This window comes from Triplophysa dalaica, chromosome 17 (genome assembly GCF_015846415.1).
Source record: "Triplophysa dalaica isolate WHDGS20190420 chromosome 17, ASM1584641v1, whole genome shotgun sequence".
In the NCBI taxonomy this organism is placed as follows: Eukaryota; Metazoa; Chordata; class Actinopteri; order Cypriniformes; family Nemacheilidae; genus Triplophysa; species Triplophysa dalaica.
The window spans coordinates 5,115,907-5,131,704 of record NC_079558.1 but is presented as its reverse complement, the minus strand read 5'-3'; the positions used below and the strand labels follow the sequence as shown (position 1 = coordinate 5,131,704).

General features: G+C 37.1%; 3 protein-coding genes across 5 annotated transcripts in view; all 3 read right to left on the bottom strand.

Annotated features, from left to right (window-relative positions):
* The window catches only part of atrnl1b (attractin-like 1b), a 71,863-nt gene extending 65,903 nt beyond the window's left edge, over window positions 1-5,960 (bottom strand). For both annotated transcript variants that reach the window (XM_056771052.1, XM_056771053.1), the window contains exon 1: window positions 4,872-5,960. In XM_056771052.1, the coding sequence (XP_056627030.1) occupies window positions 4,872-5,107 (236 nt within the window). In that variant the 5' untranslated portion in view covers window positions 5,108-5,960. The remainder of the gene's footprint in view (window positions 1-4,871) is intronic.
* Window positions 5,961-8,044: 2,084 nt separating this feature from the next.
* On the bottom strand, window positions 8,045-10,747 carry LOC130439008 (pseudouridylate synthase TRUB1-like). 2 transcript variants are annotated; one of them, XM_056771382.1, is made up of 8 exons: window positions 10,589-10,747; window positions 10,143-10,238; window positions 9,951-10,006; window positions 9,778-9,859; window positions 9,639-9,711; window positions 9,413-9,552; window positions 9,232-9,288; window positions 8,045-9,139 (listed from the first exon to the last, which is right to left on the bottom strand). In XM_056771382.1, the coding sequence occupies exons 1-8, from the start codon at window positions 10,722-10,724 to the stop codon at window positions 8,964-8,966; spliced, it is 816 nt and encodes a 271-aa protein (XP_056627360.1). In that variant the 5' UTR covers window positions 10,725-10,747; the 3' UTR covers window positions 8,045-8,963. The 2 variants fall into 2 exon arrangements, with proteins under 2 accessions (XP_056627360.1, XP_056627361.1); XM_056771383.1 differs by lacking the exon at window positions 9,951-10,006 and having other exon boundaries at window positions 10,143-10,731.
* A 941-nt stretch (window positions 10,748-11,688) lies between these two features.
* On the bottom strand, window positions 11,689-13,870 carry LOC130439185 (pseudouridylate synthase TRUB1-like). Its single transcript, XM_056771655.1, has 8 exons — window positions 13,726-13,870; window positions 13,405-13,503; window positions 13,233-13,288; window positions 13,071-13,152; window positions 12,896-12,968; window positions 12,662-12,801; window positions 12,510-12,566; window positions 11,689-12,417 (listed from the first exon to the last, which is right to left on the bottom strand). Exons 1-8 carry the CDS (start codon window positions 13,859-13,861, stop codon window positions 12,185-12,187), a joined length of 876 nt encoding a protein of 291 aa, XP_056627633.1. The 5' UTR covers window positions 13,862-13,870; the 3' UTR covers window positions 11,689-12,184.
* Window positions 13,871-15,798: the final 1,928 nt, after the last annotated feature.

Genomic DNA, 15,798 nt, shown 5'->3' with positions numbered 1-15,798 from the left:
TGCCAAAAACACGCCTACAAACTTCGCTTGCTGCTGCCCACTCTTTGAGAATCACACACTCACGTTTATGTAAAGCTTAGAATTGACCCGTGCTGTAAAACCATCAATTGAAAGCTTATTTATTCTGCTTTCAGATGACGTATAAATCTCAATTTAAAATCTCAAGTTTTGTGGTCCAGGGTCACATACACAAGTTGAAAGTCCACTAAAGAATATGAGGACTTCATACTATCAGAAGTTCAACTTCATACTATCTGAAAAAGCGATATTCACTCTTTTACGTGTAGGTTACAACTTTAACAACACATACACAGTATACAGAAAAATAAATGGTAAGTCATATAAGGACAACATGCAGTTAGCAACAAACAGCAAGCCCATCTCCAAGTAAGACTGTGAATTAGACTTCATACGAGGGCTGGGCGATATGGCTAAAAATGATATCAACGATATTTTGTATTTAACCACTGTATTTTAACTGACCCACATTAATAAGGCATACAGCAAAAAAAAATGTTTTAGCAGTAAAAAAACTAAAACAAAAAAATGTAAAGAAAATATCTTCTTTATGTCTTACTCTTCTTATATTAAGATAAAAGTTTAAACAAACTTTAACTTTGAAGTGAACACATTTTGTAACATTTTAAGTTCAATGTTATGTAAACATGGAACAATCAAGGCAAACTTTGAGGTAGATCAACAACAGCATCTGTAATAAGTAATACCAACAAACCTTTATAACAGTAAACAAAAGCCTGACTTCTCCACCATGCTGAACGGCAGCATTTCTTTTGCAATGAAGTACACCATTGCATGGTTTATATCATTATATCGCTTGGAATATTTATCATATGGCATTGTTACAGAGTACCTCTCCATCGTGGACTGCTTGTGGGTTGTTTGTTGACTTGAGGTAGATGGGCGACATGATGTATATTCCAATGGGTGGCAGCGGATTAGATGGTGAAATAAATTGCTTGCGTTTCCTTGCTTAGCCGGGACATTTTTTTTTTACATCGCTTACACACTACGTTCTTCTGATGTTGGCCGGAAGAAAAGAAACAAAAAAACTGCAACACTGGCGAGCTGACATTTCCCTTTTTGTTCACAATTTCTAATGTCAACATGGCGATGACGCAACCAAACTGAGACTAACGCAACCCGGCGAATTAGATCTTATTGGTTGTTTGCTTGTCAATGGTAGCACGCTCATGTAACAAAACATCTTATAGGCGGTTTAAGATCTTCAGACGTCACGGGCGCGCATATTTTAAGGAAATGATCTAGCACTATATCGAACTTTTTTTATATTGATATCGACAATGTTGTACCGTCGATAAATATCGATACCGTTTTATCGCCCAGCCCTACTTCATACTGCTCTGAAAAGGCTCAAACCACACACTTAAAAACAAAGTTGACTCCATTAGTGATTCAGAATTATGGACATTGGTGCATAATTTTTCACATATCTCCATTAAGTATACCATTGCATTTTTTCTATTATAATCTTCTATTTCTAATTCAGAGAAATAAACTAAACTGAAAACAAATTAAACATGCAGTTACAAGTTTTTTCTCTGTAACTAAAGAATTAAATACGACATTCACCATGCTTCCTTCTTATATTCTAACTAGAAGTGACATGAAGAGACTCTCTACATTACAAGTGCACCAACAGGCAAGCAAGGTACATGTTACTTATGAATATGAAACCGAACACAGCCCCTCAATAATTCTGCATCCTGATAAACAACATCCTAAACAATTGGTGCGGTAAGCCAGGCAAGTGACAAATTCCCCTAACAAAAGAACAGAATTCGTTCCGTGTATCCACGAAGCCGGTCAATAATTCACAACAAAACGTTATTTGTCAGGGCGACAGCCTGATGTACGATTGCTCACTTTTGAGACCTCCCCTTGTGTGAAAGATAGTCTACCTGGTTTCCCGAGACATAAGGCCAGGCTTATAGATGGCGGAATCTAACAGGGAAATGTTGTGTATGCAGTGTAGTTTGATGAGATGAAAGATCAGTACGTGGACAAGTTACCTGGGCAAATACCAAGTTATTATTCCTTTCATGTTGGTCTGGATATCACTCTGAAGTTTATTTTGAGTGATGGGGTTATTTATAATGATAATAACATCATATCAGATTACTCTGAGATAGGACTGTGCAATTAATCGAAAATAATTGAAATCGTCAATTTTGGCCTTCAACAATTACAAAAACGAAATAATCGAGGTAAAACTATTATTTTGCCACATTCCATTTTCCACTTTTCTTATGGTATAAATCTACAGCGCACCCACTTCCTTTACAGTGGTTCAACTGTGCCATTTCTTTACATTTATAAAAGCCAAGTTTTTAAAATGTTCTGTTGTATTAAAAGTTAATGAGTAATCGTGTTAAATAATCAGGATCTCTATATTGGTCAAAATAATCGTGATTAAGATTTGTGTCCTAATCGAGCAGCCCTACTCTGAGATGGAGAAAAGAGAATGAACTCTAGTCTAGCCAATAAGAACGGGATGCTATTTAAAGCAATTGCAGGAGCTTTGTTCAAGAGTTTCATTTATCACACAGCTGTCAGACATTCATTTCAAGCTAAATCCTATCTTTCTACAGTACCGCTGACATCCATTGTGAAGATACAGGAAGATCTATATGTATGTAGTACATCTATAGATAGATAGACTGAGAGACCGACAGTGAGTCTAAAAGACAGACAGATAGGGATGCACAATAAATTGTTGGCCATATCGGTATCGTTAAATTTAAAATAAAATTTAGGCTGATATATTATAGCCGATAAATCATACGCAAAAGCACCCAAAGCAAACAAATGCTCATCACGTCACTTCTTCCAGCCACTTAAACCATCCTGTCAGTGTTGGTGCATCAGCAAATGCAGAAATACAACAGATCATAACGTCATGAAAGTTGAACACATAGGCCTATGCCTGTTTTAGCTACATTAAATATTGGATATGAAAGTTTGATTAATACATTCTTTAGTCTTTAAACTGTATAGGCTATTACATATGCCCTACACAAAGTTTTTGGACCGCCTTCTGAGCCATTTTTAGTTTTAGACTAGTCGACTACATTGTAACACACCTTTCGTTTAAACGACTGTCAAATTAGTCGTAGGGCACATGTCTAATTTATTTGAAAACATTTACCAAGCTATTGAAGCTGTTGTTTTATTTTAGCTGCTTTTGTTTTGGGTGTTTAATTCCTATTTGCACTTTAATTTTGAATGTCAAGTTTAAAGTCCCCGTGAACCGGAAGTTGCGATAGTTTTTACTCCGTATTTTGACGCATTTCCAGGTGAAATGGAATTATAAATGAGAAAAATTGTGGGCGTGGCTTTTAGTCTTTCTCTGTGATTAGATTGATGTATAAAAACAGAAGAACAAAAATTTGAAATGGAACTGGCAGCAGGGGAGGGGAGGAGTTAACGTATGCTCCGCCCAAGCCGTCTAACATACGTCATTTTAGATGGAAAGAGATTACAAGACAGAAGTGCTTTTTTTAGATTTTTGCAAAAGATTATCAGGGCACACAATTTTTTTTTAATGACCCATATTGATAATCTATTTACAATAAACGCTGCAGTATTTCACGAAAAATTATTTTACGGAGACTTTAAGCTAGTAAACTTGTTATATTTTGCAATTGTTGCACTGATGCTGGTTTTCATAAATAATTCACTAAACTTGTGAATAATTTGTTCGTTAATTTGTTTAACAGGGTAAGAAAATGTTTTTTTTAAGTTGGGCCTGATGCCTTGCACCGTTCATACAGTTGCATGCAGTTTGTTATGTAATTCAGTATTTTACCTCAGTATCGGCCAATTCTAAATCTCAGATAAAGAAATAAAAAATTGTGGATCGGAGCATCCTAGTAGGAATAGTATGTAGATACAGAATTTTTGAATGTGTAAATTATAGGAACAAAAGCTTATTGTTCAGACTGCTTTCTGAATGGTTTCTGTCATGAGACCTGTTAGACATGTGGCTATTAAGAACATTTTTCTGGGTTGCTGTGGAAGAACATCTATCATTTGTTTATTATATAAAAAAATACCAGAAAAGTTAAAAAGTTGAAAAATCCTTAACTAGTGTACATGATTAATTATGATTATGGTAGAATTAATGGTTACCTTGTGTTCTGCAGTCAATGTTTTCAAACAAAAGTACTTCACTTTATGCCTTCTTACAGAATTTATACAGTCTTAAAGAATCTTTTATTAAAATGTATGTACTGTGTGTACTGACCAATATATCAGTTATCGGATTGTAATGTTGAAGAATTATCGGTTATTATTATCGGCCAAAATGTACACATCGGTGCATGGCAGACAGACGGACAGATAGACGGACAGAGAGACAGATAAAGATAGATTTTCCAAGTTTAAATAACTTAGTTCTGCCTAACTGTGTCATGACCCATGGGATTTCACAGAAGAATATAAAGACTTTTATAAAGTGCATATAGATCTAGATTTTCAACCACATGAAAATGGTTTGAGGAAAGGGCTCAGTTAAGAACAAACACCCCACATATCAGGTTTTGCCCAGATGGTGCACACATGTTAAAAATCCCTTTTAAGTTATCCATAATACCTAGACAAACTTTAGAAATTATAGCACATACCACGGAACAAGCCAACTCGTCGATCTGTATGCTGGGTTACAATAACAACCCTCAGCAATAAAGCAAAACAAATCTTGGGTCCGTCTGTTTAATGAAACTACATTTGACACACAAACACCTTCAACATGTTACCAAGATCCAGACTCACAAAGCTTAGAACAGGCTCAAATGTTTTTAATAGTCATTCATGTCTAATTTATTACTCACTTGAATCTGCCTTGGCAATGTTGGCACTGGTCCCCAACCCATCCACGATCACAGACACAGGATCCGTTCACACACCTGCCAGACAGACAGCTCTTCTCGCAGGGTTTAGATGGAGATCCTTCCGACAACAGCACCAGGCAGAACATCACACACAGCCATAAATACGTGTGCATGCCCTGCAGTCTCTGCCTGACCAGAAAAGGCTTCAGGATGGGCATCCTCTTCCCAGCATCCATGACTTTGCTGCTGTTAGACTGGGTATCAATATCCTTGGGCCTTTCTTCCCAATCTGGTGCCCAGACTGTTTCAATTATAACAGCAAGGAGGATCCATTCACAAATACAACGAATATTCCTTAAATATACGAGATCTTAGCTTTTTCCCAAAAATCTAAGCAATCACTTCAGGGAAAAACCCCAGATGAGAATGTGATGTGATAAAATCAGCACAAACACAAGCATGTTAAATCATATGTCTCGCCTCATTGTGTTTATGAACAAGGGCAGGAATTTCCTACGTTACCTCCTGCGGTACAGGGCTGGAAAATAATCCCCCATGACATTGAAAAAAATATTTCCCCCCAAATCTAACTCATGCGATGGGATATTTCAAAGCATCATATTATTCAACGGTCTTATTCTGTTTCCACAGACCCTCCGCAGCCATTTTAAAGCGTAAACATTGAGCAGGCTGGACAAATACACTGCTGGTTCGCTTTAAATCCTTTAAACCTTCAGCTTTTTCTTAGTTAAACGTTCATGAGCTACACATAAACCGCTAAACGGACCAGGAAGCGGAGATGTTTTGAGAGAAGAACGCATCCTTTAAAACCGTATCAGTCAGTACTATGGATGTTGTTTCTGCTGTTGTCCGTTGCGCTGAGGGATTTGGAAAACCTGAGCAACTATCCTCTATGAGCATATTTTCCCCTTTTTCAAGCTCGATGTGTTATACTCCTTGTCAACCGCTTCGCGCCCCGGGATAGGTGTACTTCTTTTTCGTCCGGATGTGTTGAAAAATCCTTATTGTATGAATCTGGCCCCGTAGATCAACGTTTAAGCGTCCACAGTACGAGCTACTCGCGCTGGCTGCTCCTCAGGTTGGAGCAAACTCAATACGGAGATGTCCGCGCATGCTCAGAAGTAAGAGCGCACATTTAAAGAGACAGTGGTCAGTGTGCGCGTCCCCGGACTTTCCGTTGCAGTAGGATAGGACCTTTTTTATGTGGAAATTATTTCGTGTATGGGAACAATGGAGTTGTTTCCTTTGTTTGTATGTTTTTTAAACTCTTTGAAAGTAGTATTTGTGCTGCTTTGTGAAACATTGACTTGCGCATTTGAATGCGCCGTTATTTTTACGTTTATGGATTTGGCGGACACTTTTATTCGAAGTGACTTACGGTTAATTCACTTAATCATTCGCATACGATATATATAATAAACACAAAAAATTATTTTAAAAAGTTAAAGCTATATCTAGCTAATAACATTCAGCTAGTGGCAAGCACTTCAAAATCATAGAAGAGAAATAGTCTATTTTACATAGAATTATGCAAGAACAGACCATCATGAAACATTTACATTTTACATTTTAGGCATTTGGCAGACGCTTTTATCCAAAGCGACTTACATTGCTTTATCCTATACATTTTACATAGGTATTTGCAATCCCCTGGGAACGAACCCACAACCTTAGTTCTCTAAGCTCTTACCACTGAGCTACAGGAAAGAAACAATAATGCATATTACGTTTAATTGCATCAATAAAATATATGATAACTGAAAAACACAATTGTTGTCAATTATCCGTCTTACTCCACAACATCCTCAGTGATTGACTATCAACCATCCCAAATTTGAACTCTGCCCCTCTTTTTAGTGCTTTTGTGAATCTCAGTATATGATACACTGTGTTGCCCACTCTGTAGGACTAAACAGTAACCAGAGAACTGCATGATGGCATACATTGTGTTCCCTGCTGCTCTTTCTGTGCCACTCTTTTATTTGTATCACCAGAAACATATGGCGTTGTTTTCTTGCTATAATGTGGAGCATGGGTGTGTCTCCTGCAGTATAATCAAAAGACAGACCAACAAAGGGCCAAATATGGAGAGCATATAAAAATGTCTTATGATCTGACCAATCATCATGTTACATACAGTAGATAGATATACTTTGAAGAGTGTTTCAAGGTGTTATATAATTAACAATTCAATCATTTAAATACAAGGTCACATTAAATATAGTGTACTGCATTATATTATATTTAATTAAGTAATCTTATATTACTTTACAGTGAATTATATTATAGATATAATAAAACAAACACAGAGAACATAGGTTAAAATGACTAAATGCAATTGTATCCTTGCCTTTGGAAGCAGACTTAAAGAGTTTTTTAAGCTTTACATTTGCATAAGTCGCACAGGCTATATGAACATACCTGTCTCATTTAGAGCAGCCATTCTTTCACGTCCCACCAGGGAACATGACACTTTCTCTTAAGACCTTAAGCATAGGAATGAAAGAATAAGAGCCTCGGGCTATAAAGAGAGATTCAGTAAAATGCAGAATAAGTGCACTTGCATGCCCCTGCCTGTCACAAAGCACATGTGCCATAACTAAAGGTCTACAGTGCCCCCAGATGGTAAACACTTAACAGCATAGTTTTGCTGCAGCTTTGTAGAGCTCCTGAAGAAGGATGCATGAAACTGGCACTTGCATGATGTAATGTACTTCAAAAAACGTAAGCTGAAGGTAAAGAATTAGTTTATCCATGGCAGTAAACATGTCTGTATTACTTCTTCTTTCTAATGTAAATAAATGTAATGCAATCAAGGGTGGAGGTAAGGTTTATATTTCAGAGATTTCCAGTGAATATCGTTGTTCATAATGCCTTTAATGTATAGGTGGACACACCGTCTGAAAGCACAGAAGACAAATTTGATATTAATCCCTGACTAAAAGGGATTTACAGATGATTGAATGCCTAAAACACTCTGATAAACCTGATTAATCTCAGCCAGAGTTTATAATGTCATTCTATGGTGTACAATGCCCTGAATATATCTCTTATTTTTGGCATACACTTAATCGTGTTATGGAATATTGCGGGTCTGCAGTTTATTAAGGAAAAAAGAACGAAAAATATGAGAAATCTTTAAGCAACTTGGAAAGTGTAAACTGTGACATTTTATTTAAAGAAATTAACATAATGTTACGAGTAGTTTACAAAGCAAAATGTCTTCTTATTACATACCTTGAGGTTACTACTGCTTCTATAAAATGTATGTGTCAGGTATTTACAGTACTTTTAATCAAATTATACAAAGTAAGATGCAGAACAGAGAGCATTTCTTATGCTGGAAACAAAAAAAACTGCAGGACATAGATATATATTAGCAAACCAAAATAGCTGTAGAAAATAGCAGACTGACAAGATTGCAAAGGTATTGATAGATCCAACTTGATATGACAACAAGTCCTGTTCAGTAGTTCTTGCACTAGGTGTCACTAGATCGCTTTTAGACTTTCTCCCTTGGCTCAAGTTCATTCTTCTTATCAACCACTTGACATATACAGAGATGGAGGGAAGGAAAAGCAGCCAGGAGACAAAGTGAAGATATAATAAAGAGCAGAATTTGTACAACTGATATAATTAGAAAAAATTAAGCGGGGGTTATTATGCTAGCGATCTTGTAATGTTAAACTTGGAAATAAAATGTATCTTGTGAAGACACAACAGAACACAACATAAGATTAAGCTAGAACCAGAATAATACAAAATGCCAAAATGAATGATTATATAATAAAAAAAATCTATGTAATCAACTACAACTGAATATTACTCTAATAAAGCACACAGAGGATGCTTTTAGGAAGCTCAGGTGCATAATACAGTTATAATAAAGTAGCTCAAGCCTCAATGTAAAAAAGGCAGTGTCCGAAAAAGAGTGAAATAATCTCATTTCAGCAATACTTCTGAGGTGAAGTAAGATGATTTCACAGTGGACATCGCATTGTTTGTCACTCACAACCTATAAGCACCTTTCAATACTTTGTTCTCCAGCCACATCCTTAGATTTGGAGTTTATCACTCGAGTTTTATTTTTTTGGCATTCGACTCGTCCTCTGGTGATACTGGGCAGGGCTTCAAAACTTGAGAGATTTCTGCGAACGTCCAGTGATCCTCCCTTAGCGCATCCTCCAAGCTGAAGCCCTCCTGCTTGATCCGGGTCAATTCCTTTAAGTGAGCGCAAGATGACAACGCTGCAGAAGAATGGGTGTAACTTGAATTAGACATGCCAAACAGATGAGATGTTACTGAGACTGTATTCAAATAAATATTTTTAGATTCCTACCTTTTCCAAGATCATCAACCAGACTTCTGACATGACATCCACTTCCACTCTCAAGTTCTGAATGTACAATGTAAATGTGTCAATAAGCACTTTACCACTGTTAAGTACCTGAACGAATATAACTGTGTTAACATTGTGGTCATGATAAAAAAATCTTTGCCTAAATATAGAAATGAGAAACCTAATGTGAATAGTGGCGGGCTGAAGTCTTGTAAAGAGAGACGGTAGACTCTCACTGGACGTGCAGGTTTAGGCTCGACCTCCTGACCTTGCTTCATCAAGTCGGCCATGCGCTTGCCGTTCCTTTTTAGGGCAGAGTATCTTCAAAAGGCAAACATTTCTATGACTTAAGGAAATAGACACATCTAAAGCTCTTGTTCTTTATCAAATGAAATGGTCAGACTCACAGCGGTGGAACCTGCATAATTTCACCAGTAAACTCCTTCAACTTCTCCTCCAAAGCTTCTTTTGTGATGTGATCTGAAAAATTCAACAATTTCAAGCCCTAATCCTGATAAGTGCGGCTAAAAAAATGACAATTCTCACCATATTTCTTCTCTTCAACGACATTTCCCTTGACGTCAAGAGTATCGGTTGCTGTCCCTAGCTCTGCAACAGCAGTGTATTTCTGTAAAAACACCACACGATGCAAAATTATGCAAGTAAAAACGGAAATGACAAATGGAGAAAGATTAACTTTTGACCCAGGAAATGTTTACCTTTGGTCCTTTGAGCAATGAGGTAAGCATCTTTGTTCCTTCACCAATTCCAATCACTTAAACAAATCATGTATTTTCTGTCCAACATGTATCAACTTGTAAAATCTTGATCTAGTCTTTCATATGTGATCTTAACCATCTCATAGTATCAAGCTAATGTTTGCATCTTTCACATTAAAAGAAAACATTTACCAAGTACACCAGATGAATTGCTGTCCAGAGTGCCGCCATGGCCGATTCTAACTTGTTTTTTTCTTTTACGTGAGTTAGGATTTGCAACACCAGCCTCTGTGCAAGAATAAACAAGTTAAACAATAAAAAACATTCTGACACTAAATCAAACTTCATCTTGTGATCAGATGGTCAATGCAGTGCCCTGACTATACCAATTCTGCATTCTACACGAAATATGAGTTTCTTATGTGAAAATTGCACGTGAACGCCTTCTTCCCACTGGTAAACACGACATCAGAGGGTGTTTGTACGCAATGTTTACATAGGAAACTATGTCCGATCATTCCGAGTAGAAATGTGAGGGCAGTATCCTTTAACATGCGCATAACAGAATATCCGCTATTTTACTCCACGTACATTTGTAATCACATCGAAGCGGGGAAAAGAAATGAAAACTCATTCACCCCTTAAAAGCTTCTTCTTCAGCCTGCCTAAGACCTCTGCCGAGGTTTGGCCCCGTTTCTTATAAACGGCAAATAAACCATGCAAAGACTGTAGTTGGGCTAATGTTGTGTTTGGTACTTCTATCGTATCAGCCATGCTTGACGCTTTTACTGCGCAGTATGATGACGTCTTTCACTGCCACTAGACGTTTTGACGGGCTACTCGCTGCAGAGCAAATGGGTGGAGCTTATATGTAGCTCCTCCTCGCTGGACGTCTAACGTCCGCCCATTTGCTCTGCAGCGAGCACCACATGGACGTTTTTGGCCCTGACCACACGGGGGTTCGAGACAACTCGAATATTTCCCAGCTCAATGTAGGATAGGTCGCTGGAAATTTGACCTCTGAACTCAGAGCAAATTAAGTCGCAATTCAATGTATCTAGGATGTTAGTGTATGTTTATGTTTAGATTAGATTCAACTTTATTGTCATTACACATATACAAGTACAGTGTAACGAAATGTAGTTTAGGTCTAACCGGAAGTGCAATTAGCAAGTGCAGGATATACAGTGTGATGTTTATGATGGCAATATCTACCCATTAATTGTATTTTTTTAGGTTCATGTGTTCCTATGTGATACTAGGAATTATTGTACTAATGTTGCATTCATAGCATACATATAAAATTACCTTGTCTTTTAAATTTAGAAGTGTCAATGCTGTTTTTAATAATTAGAAAAATTTGCCTGTTATTAGTTGTGACCCTTGACCACAAAACATTTTAAGTAATAGCCAAAATACATTGTGTCGGCCAAAAATGAATAGGATGTAAATTAAATATGATATTTCATTGAAGATATTTTGTATTTTTTTGCAGTAAATATATCAAAACTTAATTCTAACCTATCATAACAAACCGTACATCAATAGAAAGCTTATTTATTCAGCTTTAAGATGCTGTAAAAACCTAAATTTAAAAAAATGGAGCCTTAGAACTGGTTGTGTATATTTTGTAGTAATTTTGAGTTCTGAAGTTTTGTTTTTCTATAAAGCTTGTGAATATAGCAGGCAACTATTGTACTTTAGCTGCGATAAAATACATGGAATACAAAAACTCAAACAGATTGCAAGATATATTTATTAGTGAACCAAAATTGCTGTTTTTATAAGTATATTATAATAAAAAAAAACTAACATTATATTTGAGTTCATAAAATTAAATATTTACATAACAGTACCAACTGGTGTTTTGTCACCAAAATAACAGTGCAATTTAGCCATAATCTGTTTAAAGAAAAAATATAATTATTTATTTCCCTTGGCACTATGGGGACTACAACCAAATTGTTACTGTATCGAAACAATAATGTGAAATCTTTAAGATACTTCAGTGGCTTTGATCCCAATCACTAAAACTTCTCTAATATACACTGCACAAAATCCACCAATTTCAAAAAAATGTCACCAGCTTTCCTATCCTCACAAGTCCCGTATATGGTTATACAGAAAGATGCACGGCAGTAGTAAGGAAAGCCAGATCAAATCAGAGTGGACCAGTCAGTTTCCTACAATTCTCTACATGAGAATAGTTTGTCACACAGGGACCTTTAGCATGCCTATTCGCTGCTTTGCTTTTCATCATCACCCTTAGATTTAGATGGGGTGTGTTTATCTTTTGGTTTTGCTTTCTTTGCATTCGTCTGTTTCTCTGGTGGCTCTGGGCAAGGCTGCAAAGCCTGAGAGACATGTGCCAACATCCAGCGATCCTCCCGCAATGCATGTTCCTCTAAGGTGAACTGACCCTGCTTGGTCCGGGTCAGTTCCTTTATGTGAGCACAAGATGATAGCGCTGCAGGCAAAGTGGTATAATTTAGATTACACATTCCAAATAGATGAGATGTTTAAGATGGTTCTTAGAATGTTTGTACAGAATATTTTTACCTTTTCCAAGATCATCGATCAGACTTCTGACATAAAACCCACCTCCACACTCCACATCTGTAAATGTATAAAAGATTATTTATACACATGATACGTTTACCATGTACGCTGTTAGTCTCATGCCTAAAATATATATAGCATAAATTAGTAACCTAATGTGAATAGTGGCGGGCTGAAGTCTTGTAAGGAGAGGCTGTAGACTGTCACTGGACGTGCAGGTTTAGCCTCGACCTCCTGACCCTGCTTCAGCAGGACAGACATGCGCTTGCCATCCTTTTTCAGCGCCGAGTATCTTCAGATTCAAATATCAAACATTTCTGTCGTAAAGGAAATGCTTTTTGACAGGTATGAAGTGTGTGTATATCCAATGCAATGGCCAGACTCACAGAGGTGGAACCTGCATAATTTCACCAGTATAATCCTTCAACTTCTCCTCCAAAGTTTCTTTTGTGATGTGATCTGAAAAGCAAAGAAGACTTTCCAAGCACAAATTTTTAAAGACTAACTTCTGTGAGATTTCCATTCCTGTATCATGATGGCGGCAAAGATTACGATGCTCACCAAAATTCTTCTCTTCGACAACATTTCCTGTGACGTCAAGAGAATCGGTTGCTTTGCCTAACTCTGCAACAGCTGTGTATTTCTTCAAAAAAGATGACACGGTTCAGCATCATGCCAATGAACAATAGGGAAAGGATAAAGTGTAGCCCAGGAAACGCTTACTTTTGATCCTGCCAGCATTGTGGTAAGCATCTTTGTTCCATCACCAATACCGACCACTGTGAAAACAAAATAATGTTTGTATTCTTCCCAACGTGTAACAGCTTGATCTAGCCTTCGATAGGTATGATATCCATTGTTTGTATACTATTTCAAATTGAAAAAAATCATTTACCAAGTACTCCAGATGCATTGCTGTCCAGTGTACCTCCATGGCCAATCTTCAGAGCTTGTTTCTTCCGTTTACGAGGGTTTGGATTTGCAACACCAGCCTCTGTGCAAAAACAATCATGTTAAACAATTAAGCATTCTGACACCAAATACGATTTAATCTCGTGATCAAATGTCCAATAGGGGCGTGACAACATCCGGGGCTCATAACAGAAATATACAGCGAACCGCTACTTTACTGCACGAAGTAGTTGACTTAACGTTACCTGAGTGGGGACAACACTGAAGCGTTAAATTTAGGCTTGAAAATAAATGAAAACGTTACCTTTTAAAAGCGCCATCTTCAGCGCGTTTAGCACATCTGCCGAGGTGGGCCCCTGTTTCTTATAAATAGCAAATATACCATGCAAAGACTGGAGTTTGGATAATGAACAGTTTGATACCGTTGTCACACCTGCCATGCTTGACGCTTTACGGGCGCGGAATGATGACGTCGTTCAAAGCTGGATTAGTAGTTTTTGCTAGGATGACCAATGCTGCGTGTTTGTGGTGTGTAGCGCGTGCTTAGTGAGTATGCATTTGAGCACGAAAGCTTAAAATAAAAAAAATATTAAAACAAAGCACACATTTTTAAAGTCGTAAGTTTACAAAGGATGTTTAATATGTACTTCCACAAGATGGCAATATATACCCATCAATTGTAAGTTTATGAGATGACTATTATGTTTGCGCCTCATGTAATGTCAATCATTTTTAAAATGTAGAGTTTGGCTCCTAATAAGAATAACTGTACTACCATTGGTTTATATTATACATGTAGTATACATAAAAGAGTATTTGTGCATTTATTTAGTTATTTACTTGTTTGTCTATTTTTTTTATTTTTATTTCATCCAGTCCTAATTTAGGCTTTTGATACAGAAGTTTTTATCACACGGGCGAAGGTACACTTGTTATGTAAAAAAAACAATATATAGGTGTTAATAATATAGAAAGCAGCAGAAAAAACAGCCATACACACTCATTTTCAGCAGGGTTGGCTGATTCAACAGAACAAACGTTACTGCAACTGTAGCCACCAACCGTAGTCTATCATGCGTTTACCGAGTACGGGCACGCCCATTGTAAAAGCCTCGCTCCCGTTATTCTCTCGCTCTTTGTAGTAATAACTGTAAAGCGTGCCAATTGCCGGGTTATGTCGCTTCTTATTGGACGAGATCTCGCGTATTTTCTATTCATTTAAAGTCGGGAGCATGTTGGATTGAAAGGTTGATTTCTGACCATCACCGTTATTTCAGAAGGAAATCCACGCCTTTACATTCCGCAACATGTCAACAAGAGGTAACCAGATATTCTTTGCAGATTGAAGTGACATTTGATTAAGTGACGGTCTCAAACGCGCGTGTCCTGCCGTGAACGTTGCATGTAAAAAATGAATCTGTCTTTGAGCTTGACGTGATGATACTCCTATCAACACGTGTCTTAATTTAATTGATTTAGGATAAAACTGGCTATAAATAAACCCTTGCACGCGCTTTGACTCAGACCAATAGTAATATTAATAGCCTACTGTATAATACAAGATAAGCCTACGTATTTTCCTTATAATAATGAGTTATAGTATTATACAGTGGGCTATTAATAGTGCTTTTTAGGGAGATTTAGGCAAAGTTTACGAAGCAAGATTTGCAAAATTGTTTCTGTCAAAATGTGTTATAATTTATGTTATATACTAATGGCATGTATTCAGTGTGCTCATGTCACGTAGCCTGAATGCATAATCGATGTAATGAAATTGCTTAAAAAATAAATTGGTACCCCTATTAAATTATTTTTCTCTATGGACTGTTAAAAAAAGCCAATGATGCTTGTTGTATTATGCATTTCGTTCCATTAGAATGCTTTTCCTATCGTATTAGTGTTAAAGGAGATGTGACGCCCACTGGACGTTTCTTCTTGTTGTTCTTGCTTTGACGGCTCTAAAGCATTCTGGACTTTAGTTACGGACTTCACCACAACCACTGGATCTGATGTGTGGTAGAGAGGCTATTTAAAGAATCAGGCTGTTGCTGCCATGCCCCACAACATGCTGGCCCAGAAATGATTCTTAAAAAATGCTTGAATACAATATTGTTCTAGTATATTTCCAATATACAATATTTCCTAGTATTATTGGAAAATATGGTAATTTATAAATATTTTAGAAATAAAATTGGGACGCAACCCTGAAGCAGGGTCCAGTAAGTTCAGATGAGGCAAACGTGGATACAAAGAATCTGTCTAGTCACAAAGTATGGTGCAACCAAATGGCAAAACTTTCATTACTTTCGTTACTTGCATTCCAGGAATTTCATAAGATCCGATTTCACTTTGTCTAGAAGTGTGTTTAACTTTCTAG

Coding starts and splice junctions, on each gene's coding strand:
- LOC130439185 (XM_056771655.1), bottom strand. CDS start 13,861: ATGGCAGGTGTGACAACGGTATCAAACTGTTCATTATCCAAACTCCAG. Junction 13,153..13,232: donor CAATGCTGGCAGGATCAAAA/GTAAGCGTTTCC, acceptor TCTTTTTTGAAG/AAATACACAGCTGTTGCAGA. Junction 12,567..12,661: donor CCCGCCACTATTCACATTAG/GTTACTAATTTA, acceptor ATACATTTACAG/ATGTGGAGTGTGGAGGTGGG.
- LOC130439008 (XM_056771382.1), bottom strand. CDS start 10,724: ATGGCTGATACGATAGAAGTACCAAACACAACATTAGCCCAACTACAG. Junction 10,239..10,588: donor GAAGAAGAAGCTTTTAAGGG/GTGAATGAGTTT, acceptor ATTCTTGCACAG/AGGCTGGTGTTGCAAATCCT. Junction 9,860..9,950: donor CATTGCTCAAAGGACCAAAG/GTAAACATTTCC, acceptor GTGTTTTTACAG/AAATACACTGCTGTTGCAGA.